Below are 14,571 nucleotides of genomic sequence, written 5' to 3' on the forward strand. Positions count from 1 at the left end.
GGCCCAGAAAAATACATGGCAGGGAGGGTGCTGGCCTGGCACATGGCTGGCCCTGGCACCCCATAGTGTCCCCCAAACCGTTCCAGGAGTGATTTCTGGGCGCAGAGCCAGGAGTAAGCCCCTGAGCACTGCCGGCTGTGGCTCAAAACTCAGAAAGCAAGAAATGGCAAATGGCGGCCTGTCCACTGCGGACAGACAGGAAGACGGGGGCGAGAGGGAAGGAGAGCAGGAGTGAGGGGGTGGGGGGGTCTCTGGGCAGGAGCACCGACTCCTGGAGAGTGGGTTCGGGGATGGGGAGGGGTGGGGGCCGAGAGGCCGGCCTGGCTGGGTGGGGGGCGGCACAGCAGCCCCGGCTCACGTCGTGAGGAGTGGGAGGCTGGGAACGCTTGCCGGGCTGCGAATGGGCAGCTGGCCGGGGCCCAGGAGGAAGGCAGCCGCGGCGGGCTCGTGCGGGTGCTGGGAATGACACAATCGGGCTCCAGGAAGCTGAATCAGTCTGGGCTCGGCCGTGGGTGGGGGGCAGAGCTGGAAGGCAGGCGCAGTGGAGGGAGGCGGCATGGGGAGCCCCAAGTGCCCTCTCCCCCCCCACTAGAGCTTGAACCAGGCCACCCTGAACCCCTGCTTCCTGTTCCTCTACGGAGCCCCTTCTCCCAGGGGTGCCCCCCTGCCCCTGACACCCCCACCCTCTGTGTCTGATGCAGCTCCAGTGGGACTCCGCGGGAAGGGCCCGCGGGGGGCACCGGCAGCTCAGGGGGCCCTGGGGGCTCCCTGGGAAGCCGTGGGAGACGCCGCAAGCTCTACTCAGCTGTTCCCGGGCGCTCGTTCATGGCAGTGAAGTCGTACCAGGCCCAAGGCGAGGGCGAGATTTCCCTGAGCAAAGGCGAGAAAATCAAAGGTAATGGTGTGCCATGCGTGGGCCAGTAGGGACCCCGCCCCCAGGGACCCAGCACTGGCCAAGGAGCAGGCAGTGAAGTGGGGTGCCCAGGGTCACAGCAGCGGGGTGGGGGGAGCTCCCTATTCTAATCTTACTCCACTGATCAATAGGCCAGTAAGTGGTTTCCTCCATATCCTCCTGCCCACGAGGTCCAGTTGCCTGTTCCTCATCTTCAGGGTGAGGGGCAGGGTCCCAGGCCTGCTGTTGTTGGGGTCCACCTGTCTGGTTCTCCGGAACCTCCCAGAAGGACCCCAAGGGCCCCCACATTCAGAACCTGGAACAGAGAGGGGCGCTTTAGGCAGGGGGTCTTCACAGGTGGACAGGGTGGGTGGGGGACCAGCAAGGGGTCTTTGGGTCAGGAGCAGTCTGCGGGATCCCTAACTGGGAAGTCTCAGGCCAGGGCCTTCTGGGCCTCAGTTTCTTCTCCCAGGATGGCTCGTGCCTCCTCCAGCTCCAAGGTCCAGTTCCCAGAGCCCTGGGGGAGGGGGAAGAGAGCTCCCCCTTCACCCCCTCAGGAGTGTTTCCCCCTCAGTGTGTGGGATGGGAGCGGCAGGGGGCGCAGCTGCATCTCCTATGCAGGCTGTCACCCAGAGTTTCTGAAGATGGTTCTGTGTCAGGGGTATCTGTATTCCCAGGGCCCGGTTAGTGACCTAGGATGCTGACAGCCCCAGTGAGCAGCTGCTGAGAGTGAATCAATGAATAAATACAGGCAGGTCCGCTCAGCCCTGGGGGCTGGGATGGGAAGAGGGAGAGATAGAGAGAGACAGAGAGGGAGAGAGAAAGTGGGGAGGGAGAGAGAGAGAGACAGAAAAAGAGAGAAGGATAGGGGAGGAAGAAGAGAGGAGAAAGAGAGGGAACCAGAGACAAGTAAAGAGACAGGCAGGGACAGAGACAGGCAGGAGAGATTGACCTGGTGGAGTGGGGAGTGCAGAAGAGAAATGGAAGCAGAGAGTGGGGTTCAGGGGTGTCTTGGGCGCAGGCAGAGCCACGACTGCACCCCCTCACGCTTGCAATAGGGAGGGATTTCCCGGCCCCTTCATTCAGAACCTCCGAGTGGCGGCACTCAGGCGCCTACTTTCCAAGTGGTGCTCTGGGAAGCCCAGTGCACCAGCCTGGGGTGCAAGGCAACCCCAAGGATTCCCTCCCCACCTCTCATCATGCCCTTCTCCTTCACCCGCAGGATCCTAGGGACCCCAGCTTGCTCTCTGCCCCTCCAACACCCACTTCCGTCCTCTCTGCAGAAGCAGCACCGCCCCTGAGTCAACATTTTCCCTTGGGGAGCCCAGTTCCCTCCCGAGATTTTTGTGGCCCCAAGTGGCTGAGTAGCTGTGCCCAGCAGCTCTGTGAGCTGACTGCATTGTCAGAGTGGGGGCACCTGCTTTCTAGTTCTGTCTGTGCCAGATGTCTAGGGAACAAATGATTGACTCCCAAGACCACACAGCCAGGGGTCACAGTGGCAGTCAAATATCCCTCCGTGACCACAGATCCCCCTGATTCTGTCCCCCAGATCCCTTGAGGGGGTGGCCTACATCAGACAGCATCAGATGACCCCCATGCCAACCTGAGTGGGGCTTGACTGCCGCCCTCTGTCTAGACAAGGAGGAGTCCCTTGGGAAGTGAGGGGGAGGGCAGTGAGGACCGAGTGTGGGGACAGAGCTGCGAGCGAGATGGATGACAGTGTGACCACTCATGTGGTCACTCAGAGGCAGCATGTCTCTGTGCTAGGACAGCGCCATGAGGCCATAGTGCTGGGGAGTCGAGGGACTGGTCAGTGGCAATGTTGTCTGCAGTACCACCTCGGACACCATTAGGGGTCACTCCTGAGCACGGGGGGAGGGGGGGGAGGGCGGAGTAAGCCTTAGCACTGCAGGTGTGGTCCCACCTTTCTCCCAAATAAAGAACCCCTCCCCCAGGGACAGAATGCCTGCGCCCCACAGCTTCCTGTGTTCAGATCCTGGTGGGGTTGGGATCCGTGGGCAGATGCCGCTCAGCTCTGCCAGCCTCAGTTTCTCCACTAAGGGGGGGCACCACGGAGTGCCCTCAAGGGTCCTGATCTGCAGTGAGGGCTGGGGAACATCCCCTAGTCACTCTGTCTCTTGTGTTCCCCCCTCCCATGACTAAGTGGTGGGGGAAAGGGTTCCCCTTACTTCCCTTGTGGCAGGAAAGGGAAAGAGGGGACAAACTTCCCATCTGGAATTGGGAAAGTGAAGGAGGCAGAGTGCTGGGGGGCGGGGAGGGGCGGGGTTCAGTGAGAGTTGGGAGGTGGTGGGGGAAGCCATGGGCCAGGAGGCAGGATCAGTGTGACCTCAGCTGGGGTAGGGCCATGCCTAGGACTCTGAGGAGTTAGAGTGCAGGAGTGACGGGACTTGGCTGGTACCCAGAGGCAGGGGGGCCCCCACGCCCCGGTGCTGCATTGGCTGGGATGGGGTGGGGAGCTTCAGGAGCCCGCACAAATGAAAGTTCCTCTCTGCCTGTCCACCCCCCCCCCAGTGCTTAGTATCGGGGAAGGAGGTTTCTGGGAAGGCCAGGTCAAAGGTCGTGTTGGCTGGTTCCCCTCGGAGTGCCTGGAAGAGGTCGCCAACCGCTCTCAGGAGGGAAAGCAAGGTAACGGGGCGCCGTCTGGGGTCCCTCCCGCCTGACTGAGGTGGAGTTCCAGAGGAGGAGCCCCCGACGGACCCTTGTCCCCCCACAGAAAGCCGCAGCGACAAGGCCAAGCGACTCTTCCGGCATTACACCGTGGGCTCCTACGATAGCTTTGACGCCCCAAGGTAAATACCCGTCCTTGCACCCCAGCCTTCCAGCGCAGTTCACCTTTCCGGTCGATATTTCTACCCCTGTCCAGCCCCGTGTGCCTCGGTTTCTTCCTTCTCATTTGGGCCGGGGGGTGGGGGTGGGCGACAGGGAGCAGAGTGAGCCCCAAATGCGCGCGCCCCGCCCCGCCAGGCTGGTCTCTGCAGCCTGGACTAGGCAGCTGGAGGGGAGGGCCGGGGGGCGCGGGGCCCGGGGGCGCGGGGGCGTGCAGACCCGTCCAGCCCGTGCCGGAGATGCGCGGCGTCGCCTCCCGCGTCTGTCCCTCGCGGGAGGGGGGGGCGGGCGGAGGGGCGCGCTGACGCCTCTCCCCTCCCGGGCTGCTCGCTGATTTGCTTCGGAAGTTTGATGGATGGGATTGGTTCGGGGAGGTGAGCTGGGCGGAGCCAGGAAGGGGCGGAAAGGGGGTGCCGCAGGCGGGGCGGGGTGACCCGGTGCACGACCCCGGTGCATGGCCTCACCCCGGCCGGCCGCCGTGCCTGGACCGACTCCGCGCGGGCGCCCTTGTCCTTGTTTTCCCGTGGGGGTGCATGACCTCTGTCTGTGAGCTTATGCGTGTCTGTGTGTTGAGGGGGGGCGGGATGTACGGTCCCGCGGATCCTGCTCGGAAGAGGGGGTGCATTGTGGCTGGCGCTGGGCTCCGGGGGTGCATGCTGGCGGTCGTGCACGAGCCTGCTCCGCGGCGTCCGTCCGCCCGCTGTCCGAGCGGCAAGGCGGGGCTCCCCGCGAGGTCCGCGGGGGGGCCCCCCACAGGCTGGTGGACGCCGCCGCGCCGCCCCGTGCATGTCACTCTGCCCAACTTGAACTCGAATGTCGCGTTTTCGCATCTCTCCGGCTGCTTTGTGATTCGGCACCTGTCGGTGGGGGGTGGCGTGGGGGGTTCCAGGAGAGCAAGGTCAGGGGCAGGAGGGGGAGGGGCGAGCCCTGATCGGGCGTTTGAAGGATGCAGCCCTTCCGATCCCCCGTGCGCCCCGTGCGGGTCGGGGAAGGGGCCCCAGCTCGCAGCCCCCTTGCATTAAATGTGTCCAAACCACGCGTCTGTGTTCTGGCCGGGGGGGACGGGTGGGTCAGGGCTGGCGGTGGGCTGGGGAGAGGATTGACAACATGGGGAGAGGGTGTGTGGGGCTGGGGTGCCATCGGCGCCCCGAGCGTCTGGGCGTTTGACCGTTGTGCGAGTTCTCCGGCTCTGGGCACCCGGTGAGTATGGGGGAAGGTGGCCCTCCTCCCGGCACCCCCCCCACACCCTCAGTCCCTGCTTGTAAGCATCAGTGTCTGTTGGGGCCACTGGCACTCCCGGCGGGATGGGGGGGGCGGTCCCTCTTCCCCCTGCAAGACCCCCCAGCTGTCTCGTCAGAAGTGTCTGCATCCCCGTCCGCCTGCACCCCTGTCCGCCGGCATGTGCGCGCTCCGCACCCGACCCCCCTGCCGCCCTTCTCCTTGGACCCCGCGTGCTCGTGGCTGGTGGCCTGAACCCGGCTGTGCCCCTGCGTTCCTCTCTCCTCTCTCCGTGTTGTATGGGGGCGTCTGGGGGGCATCTGACCCCCGCAGCCGTGGTGCTGTCTGTCCCTCCGCCTGAATTGGGGGGAAGGGGGATGTCGCGGCCAGAAGCCCGAGACCGCGATGGCCTTCCCGGACGGTGCTGGGGTGCGTGTGTAATCTGTTGGCGTGGGGGGCGGTCCGTGCCCACTGCAGGGCCTGTGCTCTCCGAGCGTGGGGTCGGGGGCGCGCGTCCCTGCACGCGGCCCGCGACGCCTCCGGCGCGCTCCGGCCGGTCCCCCGCGCGCTTTCCGTCGCTCTGCACCTGCGCGGGCCGGCAGCGGCGGCGGCCGCGGGGGGAGGGGGAGGGGGCGGGGGCCGGACCGGAAGTGCCCCCCTCGCCTCCCCCCGCTCGCCCCTCCCCCCGCTGCCGCCCAGGGGGCCCCGCGCTCCCCTCGCCCGCCCCGCGCAGGACGCCGAGGGCTGCGGGCCGGAGCTGTCGGTGGCTCTGCAGCCGGCGCCGTGCGCGGTGCTCGCGCTCCCGCGGCCGCCGGACCCCCCGGCATGTGAGCCCCCGGCCCTGCCCGCCCTCCCGCGGGGGGGTGCGCGCCCCCTCCCCGCCCCCCTCCCGGCGCGGGTCAGCATGAGGCGGGGCCTGGGGGCCCGGACACGGGGGTTCGGCCGAGCGGGGACGGGGACGGGGACGCGGCGGCGGCGGCGGCGGCGGGGGCGGCCGGCTGCGGGCGCGGGGCCGGGCCCGGGGCCGCGGCGGCGATGGCTTTGTCTGCGCTCGGCGGCGGCGGCCCCAGGGGGGGCTCCCTGCCGCAGCCGCCCCCCGCGCTCTCCTCCAGCTGGCCGGCGCTCGGGCCCCGGCGGCGCAGCGTCTGGTACATCTACAGGTAACGCAGCGCGCCGCCCCCTCGGCTTGGGCGCCGCGAGCTCCCCCAGCCTCCGGCCCCCCACCCCCACCCAGCACGCACACGCACTTCCCAGCCCAGCAGTCCGAGCTCCAAGCCCCTCGCGGACCCTCCGAGGGCCCCCGCGCCAAGACCTGCTGCCCCCGTCGAGCCCGAGAGCCCCCACCCCGCAGCCCAGGGCCTGGGGGCGCGCCGGTACCCCAGGCCTCCCCTCGCCCCTGCGCGGAGTTGGCGAGTCCCCCTCCTTGCCCCTCTCCCGTTCCCCGCCGCACGCGCGCGCGCCAGGCCTCCCCTGCGTTCCTCTTTTTCCGCTGCGTGTCCCCGAGCGTGTCCGTGGGCCCGCAGCCGCTCGCCTGGGTGCGTGCGTGCGCGCGCGCGCGCGTGTGTATGTGTGTGTGCGCACCGGGGCCAGGGCGGCCAGGAGGACCCCCGGCTCACCCCCGCCCCACCCGTGCCTGTGTGGCTCGGTTTGGTGGCGTTTGTCTCTGTGTAAGGCTTGCAGCGAGACCGAGGCTGCCCGAGGACCGTGTGTGGTCCTGTGCGTGTGTTGACTGACACCGTGTCAGACTGTGTGTGCCAACGTGAGACTGTGTATGTGTTGGAAGGGTCTGCCGCGGACTGCGGCTGTGTCCCACACCCCTCCCCTACACACCCCCTTCCTGAGCCTGCCCCCCCCCGCCCCCCTCTGCCTGCCCCCCTGCCTCCTGTTCCTGTCCCCGCTCCTAGGTCTGTGCCCTTGCCTCGCTTTGAACTGCCCTGCTTGTGTCCGCTGCAGAAGCGGGGGTTGCTTCGGCATGAGGGGAGTAGCAGAGTCTGGGGGGCAGCATGCGCACAGCAGTGGCTCTGAGGGGGGTGTGAGGTGGAGAAATGACAGCCAAGTGGTTTCTGCATGGGGAAGTCCAGGGGACCAGAGCCAGTCCCGAGCTGGCCAGGTCCCCGGAGCCTGGGAAGCAAGTGAATTGTGTGTGTCCCTGCCTGCTCAGGTCTGAATGGGGCACCCCTGGCTCCGTGGGCAGTGACTGGGAGGGGGCCCCGAGGGGTTCCGGTGGGAGGGTGGCGGGAACAGAATGGAACCTGGGACCTAGGGTGGGCTGGGGGAACAGAAGTGGGGATGCGGAGGAGGATTTTGGGGAGGGGATGTGGGCTCACAGAGGGAGCACGCTGAGACCAGAAGCAAATGCCATCCAGAAAGACTGCAGAAGGGCATGGGGGGACAGGAGAGCTGAGGAGGCAAAGTGGGGAGCAGGGCAGGGATGGGGGGTGGTCAGCGGCCAAGATGCTGCAGGAGTCCAGGAGGAAACTTCGGGAAAGGGCAGTGGGTGCAGGAGGGTTCTCACGGGGTGGGTTGGGTTAGGGCTGCGTGGAACTTTCAGAACCCCTGAAAATGGCAACTTGGTGCAGGCAGACCAGCAGGAGTGGGGGTACAGGCGGAGGGATTGTGAGGCAGGAGAGCACTTGGGGAGTTCAAGCAGAGTGGTGGGGGCCAGAGAGACAGAACACCTCCATCCCCAGGACCATAGATGGTCCCCAGCCCCACCAGGAGTGATCTCTGAGCACAGAGTCAGGAGTCAGCCTTTGGCCCTGCCAGGCTGATGAAATAGTAACAGAAAAGACAAGCAGAGTTTGGGGCGGTTTGGAATTCCTGGGGTGTCTGCAGAATGTCCCTCTTGGCTCTGGTCCTTCGCGCTGCCCCAGAGCCCCGTAGTTCTCAGCCTCCCCTGTAGGATGGGTGTGCTATGAGGGCCGAGTGAGCCTGTGGATGGAGGTGCTGGCATGGAGCCACGTGGTTCTCGAAGGGGAGGCTCATGCTGGCGGGAGGCTGAGGGATGTGGCATGTGGGGACACCGTTCCCCCTCTTCCCAGTATGTTCTGGGGCATTGCTGGAGAAGGGGACACCGAACCCCACAATGTTTTGGGTTCTCTGCGGGGTTTGCTGGGCATCCAGAGAGGGGCTTCAAGTGCCTGGTGCAGGCTGAGCTCATGGAGCTCAGAGAGACAGGGAGGGCCAGGGAGAATGACCCAGCTTGGGTACAGGGGAGGACCTGGCCGCAGTGTGTGGCCTGGGGATCAGGGAGTGCTTGTGGGGACTGTCAGGGTGGGTGTGGAGGACGGGGTGTCCCAGAGCGGCTGCAGCCATTTGCACGCCCACCTCTCCCGCTCACCCTTCCAGGCTTTTTGTGCCCCACCCACTACCCCTTCTCTACCAGCCTGGCCACAGAGCGGAGATGAGTGAGCCAGGTGGGATCGGGCATCTTTCCTGGACCGTGATGAACTGAGGTTCCCCTGGGTGGTTCCCGGGCTGTGTGTGGGATTGAGTACCCGCAGGGCCCCTGACTGGGGAAGGCAGGGGCGTCGCCTGCAGAGCTTTGCGACACCCAGGTGTGCGGGAGAGACAGTGGAAGTCGGGGGAGGGGTCACGGGAGCCATGGAGGTGTCAGTGGGGGGTGCCCCAGTGCAGCAGGTGCACAGGAGGTATTACTGGTGTGTGTCGGGGCTGTAGGCGGGGGCGGGTTATGGGAATAACTGAGATCAGAGTGTGGGGGAGTTATTATTGGCGCATACTGGGGTGGGGGGGGTTTCACTGAAATATACTGGAGTATTCAGAGAGCACTGTTGTGTGTGGGGGCAGGTAAGGAGGTGCGGGAGGAAGCTAGGCTGATTGGAGCATTGGGGCCTGGGGATCACCGGGTGGGGGCACCGTGTGTTTGCTCTGCTGCCTGTGGCCTCTGTGCTGGTCTGAGGGATGGGGCCGGACATGGGCGGTTGGCGACCGTGCCAGCTCCTGGGCACTGTGTGACCCCAAGATGCTTAGGGGTGCTGTGGTTTGAGCAGGCGCGTTTGAGCTGATGGAGCCAGTTCTTGGGACTGAGTGTGACGGTGGGAAGGAGGGGCCTTCAGTGGCCTCTCCTCTGGCCCCAGGTGCGGGGCACTGGTGAGTCTTCATTTGGTGGCTCTTCACCTGCTGCTAGTGCCCCCCTGTGGTCTGTGCCACGGGGACCTGTGGCCGCAGTGCAGATAAAGGAAAGGGATTTGGGGCACAAGTCTGTCTTTCTTCCTTTTGTTTTTTTCCTTCCCTTTCTTTCTCTTTTTTCCCTTCCTTTCTTCCTTTCCTTAATGTCTTTTCTCTCTCCTTCCTTTTCCTCCTTCTTCCCTCCCTCTTTCCTTCATTTTTCTTTCTTTCCTTCCTTTTTTCTCTCTTTTTCTCTTTTCCCCTTCCTCTTTTTTCTTTCTTCCTTTCTTTCTCCTTTCTTCCTTTCTTCTTCCCTTCCTTCCTTCTGCCAATTCTTTCTGTCTTTTATCTCCTTGCTTTCCCTCCTCCTTTCCTTTCTCCTTTTTTCTTTCCTTCTTTCTCTTTATTTTTCTCTTCTTTCTCTCTTTTTTCTTTCTTCCTTCTTCCTTTCCTTCCTTCTTTCCTTCCTTCCCTTCCTCCTTTCTGTCTTTTTTTCCTCCCTTTCCCTTTTCTTCCTTTTTTAAATTTTACTTTATTTTTACAGTTGTTCACAATAATTTATTACATTCAATATTCCAACACAAATCCTGCCATGATTACACCATCCCACGACCATTAATTCAAATTTGCCTGCCCCCAAAGCGGTCCTAAATAATTTATTTTGTATTGCTCACTATGAAAAATCCGCTAAAAATAATCCAAGAAAGTTCCCTTAGAGGAAAGTGCGTGAAGGTTATTATACCTCACCCTGAAACCATTAAGCCCTGCTATCAGAGATTACTACACGTGGTTACAGGTTGAGCCTTATGTACTGGTATTTTTTTCTTTATCGAGTGCAGTAGCCTTCTGCCTTACACCTCATCAGATGTGGTGTGCTACTCTTGGTACATCAGTGGAGTAGAGTAGATGTTGCGTGATGGCGAATGTGGCTATGGGCTCCAGGAATTCTAAAATTTTAGATAGAGTGACACAACTGGAGGTGACTTTGTGTCTGGAGGCTTCTCTGCAGCTGATGGCTCTCTTCTGAGGTTTATTTATGAATCCGTGGATCATGGCCATTAAGAGCCTATAGGGGGGCTGGAGCGATAGCACAGTGGGTACGGCGTTTGTCTTGCATGCAGCCGATCAGGGTTGATTCCCAACATCCCATATGGTCCCCCGAGCACCGCCAGGAGTAATTCCTGAGTGCATGAACCAGGAGTAGCCCCTGTGCATTGCCGGGTGTGACCCAAAAACAAAAAACAAAACAAAACAAAAAGAGCTTATAGGGCACCAGAGTCAGTTCAGGGGCATGACGGACAGGCTCCTGGAAGATCAGGGAGATGGGGTGAGGTCCGTGAGACCCTGGAGATTTTCATCACAAAAGCCGCATACCTGGGTTTTTCATTCTGATGGATGAGGCTCATCTGAGCCTGTGGAGATTAGCCATGAGTATGGCACAATTGGGGTCTGGAGGTTTTTGGCTGCCGGGCTTCTGTTGGGGTGGGGCCCACCCGCCCCACTTCAGCAGGTTGCCCTGGATGTGTCTCAGCCTGCCCTGCATCCGGAGCCTCTCTTCTTCCTTTCCTCCCTTCCTTCCTTCTTTGCCACATCTCGCTCTGCTCAGGAGTTACTCCTAGCAGGCTCCGAGCCCCCTGTGCAGTGCTGAGGCTTAAACCTGGGTCAGACATGTGCCAGGCAAGCACCCCACCTGCTGTTCTGTCTCTGTGACCCCTCCCCCCACATTTCCGCGTCTTTATGATTTAATTCCTGGGCCCAAGACAGCACAGGTGTCTGAGAGAAGGCACATTCCGTGCCTGGTGCCATTCTGAACCCCATCTGCTTCAGGGAAGCTTGCAATGACTCCCCCTTATAAGGAGGAAACTGAGGCCCCAAAGGTGGGAACAGTGGGGGGAGGAGGGTGGGCTCAAGGTCACAGACAGGAAATGGCTGTTGGGGGTGCCTGCCCTGTTCCGGAGAGCTGCCACAGAGCTGCCAGCACCCCTGCCCGCCTAGAACCCTGTGTCCTGGGAGGACACCCAGGCTTGGTGGTGGCCTGATAAATGAATGGCTGAATGGATGGACATGGAAGGACAGAGGGACAGAGGAGCAATGAGTGAGCAGGTGGCTTTCCTCGGCTGGCTTGAGCAGATATGGGCGCGCCAGAATAGGTGTGAGGGTTTGGGGGTCCGGGGCCTCATGGTCGACCCTCCCTCCAGCGATTACATCATCAAGGAGAAGACAGTGCTGCTGCAGAAGAAAGACAGTGAGGGGTTCGGCTTCGTGCTGCGGGGGGCCAAGGGTGAGTGCTGACTGGGACGGGCAGGAGGAGAAACTGACCCCGGGGTGCTGGGCCCTCCGTGACTTGGGTCTGAGCCCCATCCCCTGCTCGGCCTCTCCCCCCACCCCTGGCCCCGCCGGCTCCTCCCCATCTGCAGCGCAGACCCCCATCGAGGAGTTCACCCCGACGCCGGCCTTCCCCGCGCTGCAGTACCTGGAGTCGGTGGACGAGGGCGGTGTGGCGTGGCGCGCGGGTCTGCGGATGGGGGACTTCCTCATCGAGGTGAGCGCCCCCCCCACGCCTGCCCGGCCCTCAGGACCCCCATCCCTCGACCCCAGCCGGGTTCGAGCTTTCTGCCTTTCTGAAGCACCTCCAGAGATGACTCCTGAGGACCAGACTGATAGGGCAGTAGGGAGGGCGCTTGCCTTGCGGCAGCCAACCCTGCTTAATTCCTGTCACCCCATAAGAGTCCTTTCCCCAAGCCCTACGTGGGGTGACTCCTGAGCACAGAGCCAGGAGTGAGGCCAGAGCACTGCTGGGGAGGCCCCCCTAAACAAGAGCCCAGAAGCTGGGAGATAGCATAGCAATAGTTGAGTGGGTTTGCGTCCCTGCATCCCCTGGCCCCTGATCACTGGTGGCATGGCCTTGGGGTCCCTGAACAAGGCACAGCCCTCCAAAAGATGATCTGGAGCTGCACTCCCCCATACACACACAGGCTGTGGGGGGCAGGAGGGAGGGGAGAGCAGTGGGAGGCCAGGGTGAGGCATTGGCGCTGAGAGCACCCCTCGCTGTGGTCGGGGGGGTCTGTGCTGCAGGTGAATGGCCAGAACGTGGTGAAGGTGGGCCACCGGCAGGTGGTGAATATGATCCGGCAAGGCGGGAACACACTGATGGTCAAGGTGGTGATGGTGACCCGCCACCCCGATATGGACGAGGCGGCCCACAAGAAAGGTGCACACCCCCACCCCCACCCCACCACTGCGACCTGAGCCCCCCATCCCCCCAGGAGCCCCAGTGATGGCCAGTCCCCATTGCCGCCCACCTTGCCCCTCCTGGAAGCTGCTCCTTCAGGGCCCTTCTGGGGAGAAACTGAGGCACGGAGGGCTCAGCCAGCTGGTGGCGGCTGATTTCCGCCATCTGGGAGCTGGGCGGTGGGGGAGGAGCCCTGGGTCCCCCCCTCAGGACCCAGGGCCTGACCCCCCCACCGACACCTTTTCAGCAACCCAGCAGGCTAAGCGACTCCCGCCCCCAGCCATCTCCCTGCGTTCCAAGTCTATGACCTCAGAGCTGGAGGAGATGGGTGAGCCAGGGTGGTGGGGCTGTGGAGGGAGAGGGGCAGAGGGGCTGTCCACCCTTGAGTCTGTTAGTGTCGTTAGTGGCCAGGGTCCTCGTCCTCCTGCTGTCGCCCCAGTCCCGTCAGGCGCACTGACCTGTGTGTGTGTCGTCGCTGGGAAGGGATGTCTGGGAGCTGGCCTCTTTTCTGTCCTGTGTTCTCTGTCGGGCACTGCTGGGCTCTGTGTCCCCTCTTGGCCACTCTACTCGCTCCCCTGCCAGTCCCTGCCCGAGTGCCCCTGCCCCCCGCAGGGGCACTGCCTCAGCCCCACCAGGAAGGAAGGCAGCCCCTCTCCAGACAGGGACTGGTGGGGCCGGGCGTCTGGCTGCAGCCCCCAGGGGCAGCTAGTTCGTTTGCCCCCCACGGGCCCCGGGAGAAGTGGGCATCCCAGAGAGGGGGTCCCTGGCCTCCCCCTGAAGTCCTAACTCTTGGCTCCTCTACTGCCTCTCCCCCGGGCTAGTCTCCCCCTGGAAGAAGAAGAGTGGTGAGTGGGCACAGGACTGGCGGGAGGGACCCCCCCAACCCCGTCCCGCCCCCCGCCCCCCGCCGGGCGGCCTGGTCCCTCCCCGACCGACCCTGGACACCTCACTGTCCCATTCGCACCTGCGCATACCCGCAGGCCACGCCCACTGGGTCAAAGGCCACGCCCACTGGGCCAAAGGCCATGCCCCGCTGGACCCCTGCTCCCAGGAGCGCCCTTGGGCTTCAAGCCAGTCCTTTGCCCACAGAGTACGAGCAGCAGCCGCCGCCGCCGCCTGTGCCCAGCATGGAGAAAAAGCGGACCGTGTACCAGATGGCACTCAGTAAGATGCCCCCCGACTCCCTCCCGCTGTCACGTCAATTCCCTCGCGCAGGCCGTGTCTTGGGCACAGGGATAGAAGTAGGGTGTCAGACTGCGGCCAGTGCCTGGCTGTGTGGTCTCTGTCCCCAACATCAGTGAATTTTATTTTTTCCCCCGACTTCCCCAGATAAGCTCGATGAGATTTTGGCGGCCGCCCAGCAGACCATCAGTGCCAGCGAGGGCCCTGGGCCTGGAGGCCTGGCATCCCTGGGCAAGCACCGGCCCAAAGGCTACTTTGCCACTGAGGTAGGTGACCTGGGTGGGGAGCCTGGGGTTTGGGACGCATGTGCCAGCCGGGAGCTTATTTCCCTCTTAGATACCCTTCCTGACCCGCGTTCTTGGGGGGGGGTCACCACACTTCTTGTGTTGTACCTTTGCACCCCTCAGGGACCCCCTTTCCTCTGTCTCTCTACTCTCCTGTTTCTCCTGCGTCAGTTCCCAGCATCATTTCCACTCTCTATCCCCCACCCCTCACCCCTGGGTCTCATGCTTCTCCATCTGGGTCCCACAATCGAGAAGGTCATACAGCTAGTAGGGCACTTGCCTTATATCCAGTCGACTGGGGTTCCATCCTCGGCTTCATACATAGTTTCCTGAGCACTGCTGGGCGTTATTTCTAAGCACAGAGTCAGGAGTGATCCCTGAGTACTGCTGGATGGGCCCCAAATTTTTCCCCAAAAAAGAAAAAGAAGACTGCGCACATATCTGTGGCTCAAGGCCCCGTGTCCATAAAGGCACCCAAGAGGTAATGACTGTTAAGGAAGTCCCCCCAGTATCTGCATGCCTCCCCCACCCTGAACTGTGGGCATTGGTTATTTCTGGGCACTAACTGCTTTGACATGGAGTTGATCCAGAACCTTCTGTGAGGCCTCAGGGTCTTAGCTCATACAGAAGGCACACTGGGGAGGAAACATGGCTTTATAGGGCCATCGGCACCACCAGGTCCCAGCTACTCCCCCGAGCAACTGCCTAACACCACTGGGTGTGACTCCTAAAATATCAAAACCCGGAGAAATGAAAGCAGGAAAACTGAGGCTGAGAGAGGGAGAGAG

At 62.8% G+C, this 14,571-nt stretch overlaps 1 protein-coding gene across 4 annotated transcripts in view; it reads left to right on the plus strand.

Annotated features, from left to right (window-relative positions):
- SHANK1 (SH3 and multiple ankyrin repeat domains 1) overlaps positions 1-14,571 on the plus strand; it is a 43,741-nt gene that overhangs the window by 13,263 nt on the left and 15,907 nt on the right. For 2 of the 4 annotated variants that reach the window (XM_056136865.1, XM_056136868.1), the window contains exons 12-21: positions 702-895; positions 3,425-3,538; positions 3,627-3,702; positions 11,284-11,366; positions 11,503-11,627; positions 12,161-12,296; positions 12,565-12,645; positions 13,139-13,162; positions 13,407-13,481; positions 13,647-13,765. In XM_056136865.1, the coding sequence (XP_055992840.1) occupies positions 702-895; positions 3,425-3,538; positions 3,627-3,702; positions 11,284-11,366; positions 11,503-11,627; positions 12,161-12,296; positions 12,565-12,645; positions 13,139-13,162; positions 13,407-13,481; positions 13,647-13,765 (1,027 nt within the window). The remainder of the gene's footprint in view (positions 1-701; positions 896-3,424; positions 3,539-3,626; positions 3,703-11,283; positions 11,367-11,502; positions 11,628-12,160; positions 12,297-12,564; positions 12,646-13,138; positions 13,163-13,406; positions 13,482-13,646; positions 13,766-14,571) is intronic. The other 2 variants (XM_056136866.1, XM_056136867.1) reach the window with 2 other exon arrangements.

The sequence above is a fragment of the Sorex fumeus genome, unplaced genomic scaffold, assembly GCF_029834395.1.
Source record: "Sorex fumeus unplaced genomic scaffold, SorFum_2.1 ptg000122l, whole genome shotgun sequence".
NCBI lineage: Eukaryota > Metazoa > Chordata > Mammalia > Eulipotyphla > Soricidae > Sorex > Sorex fumeus.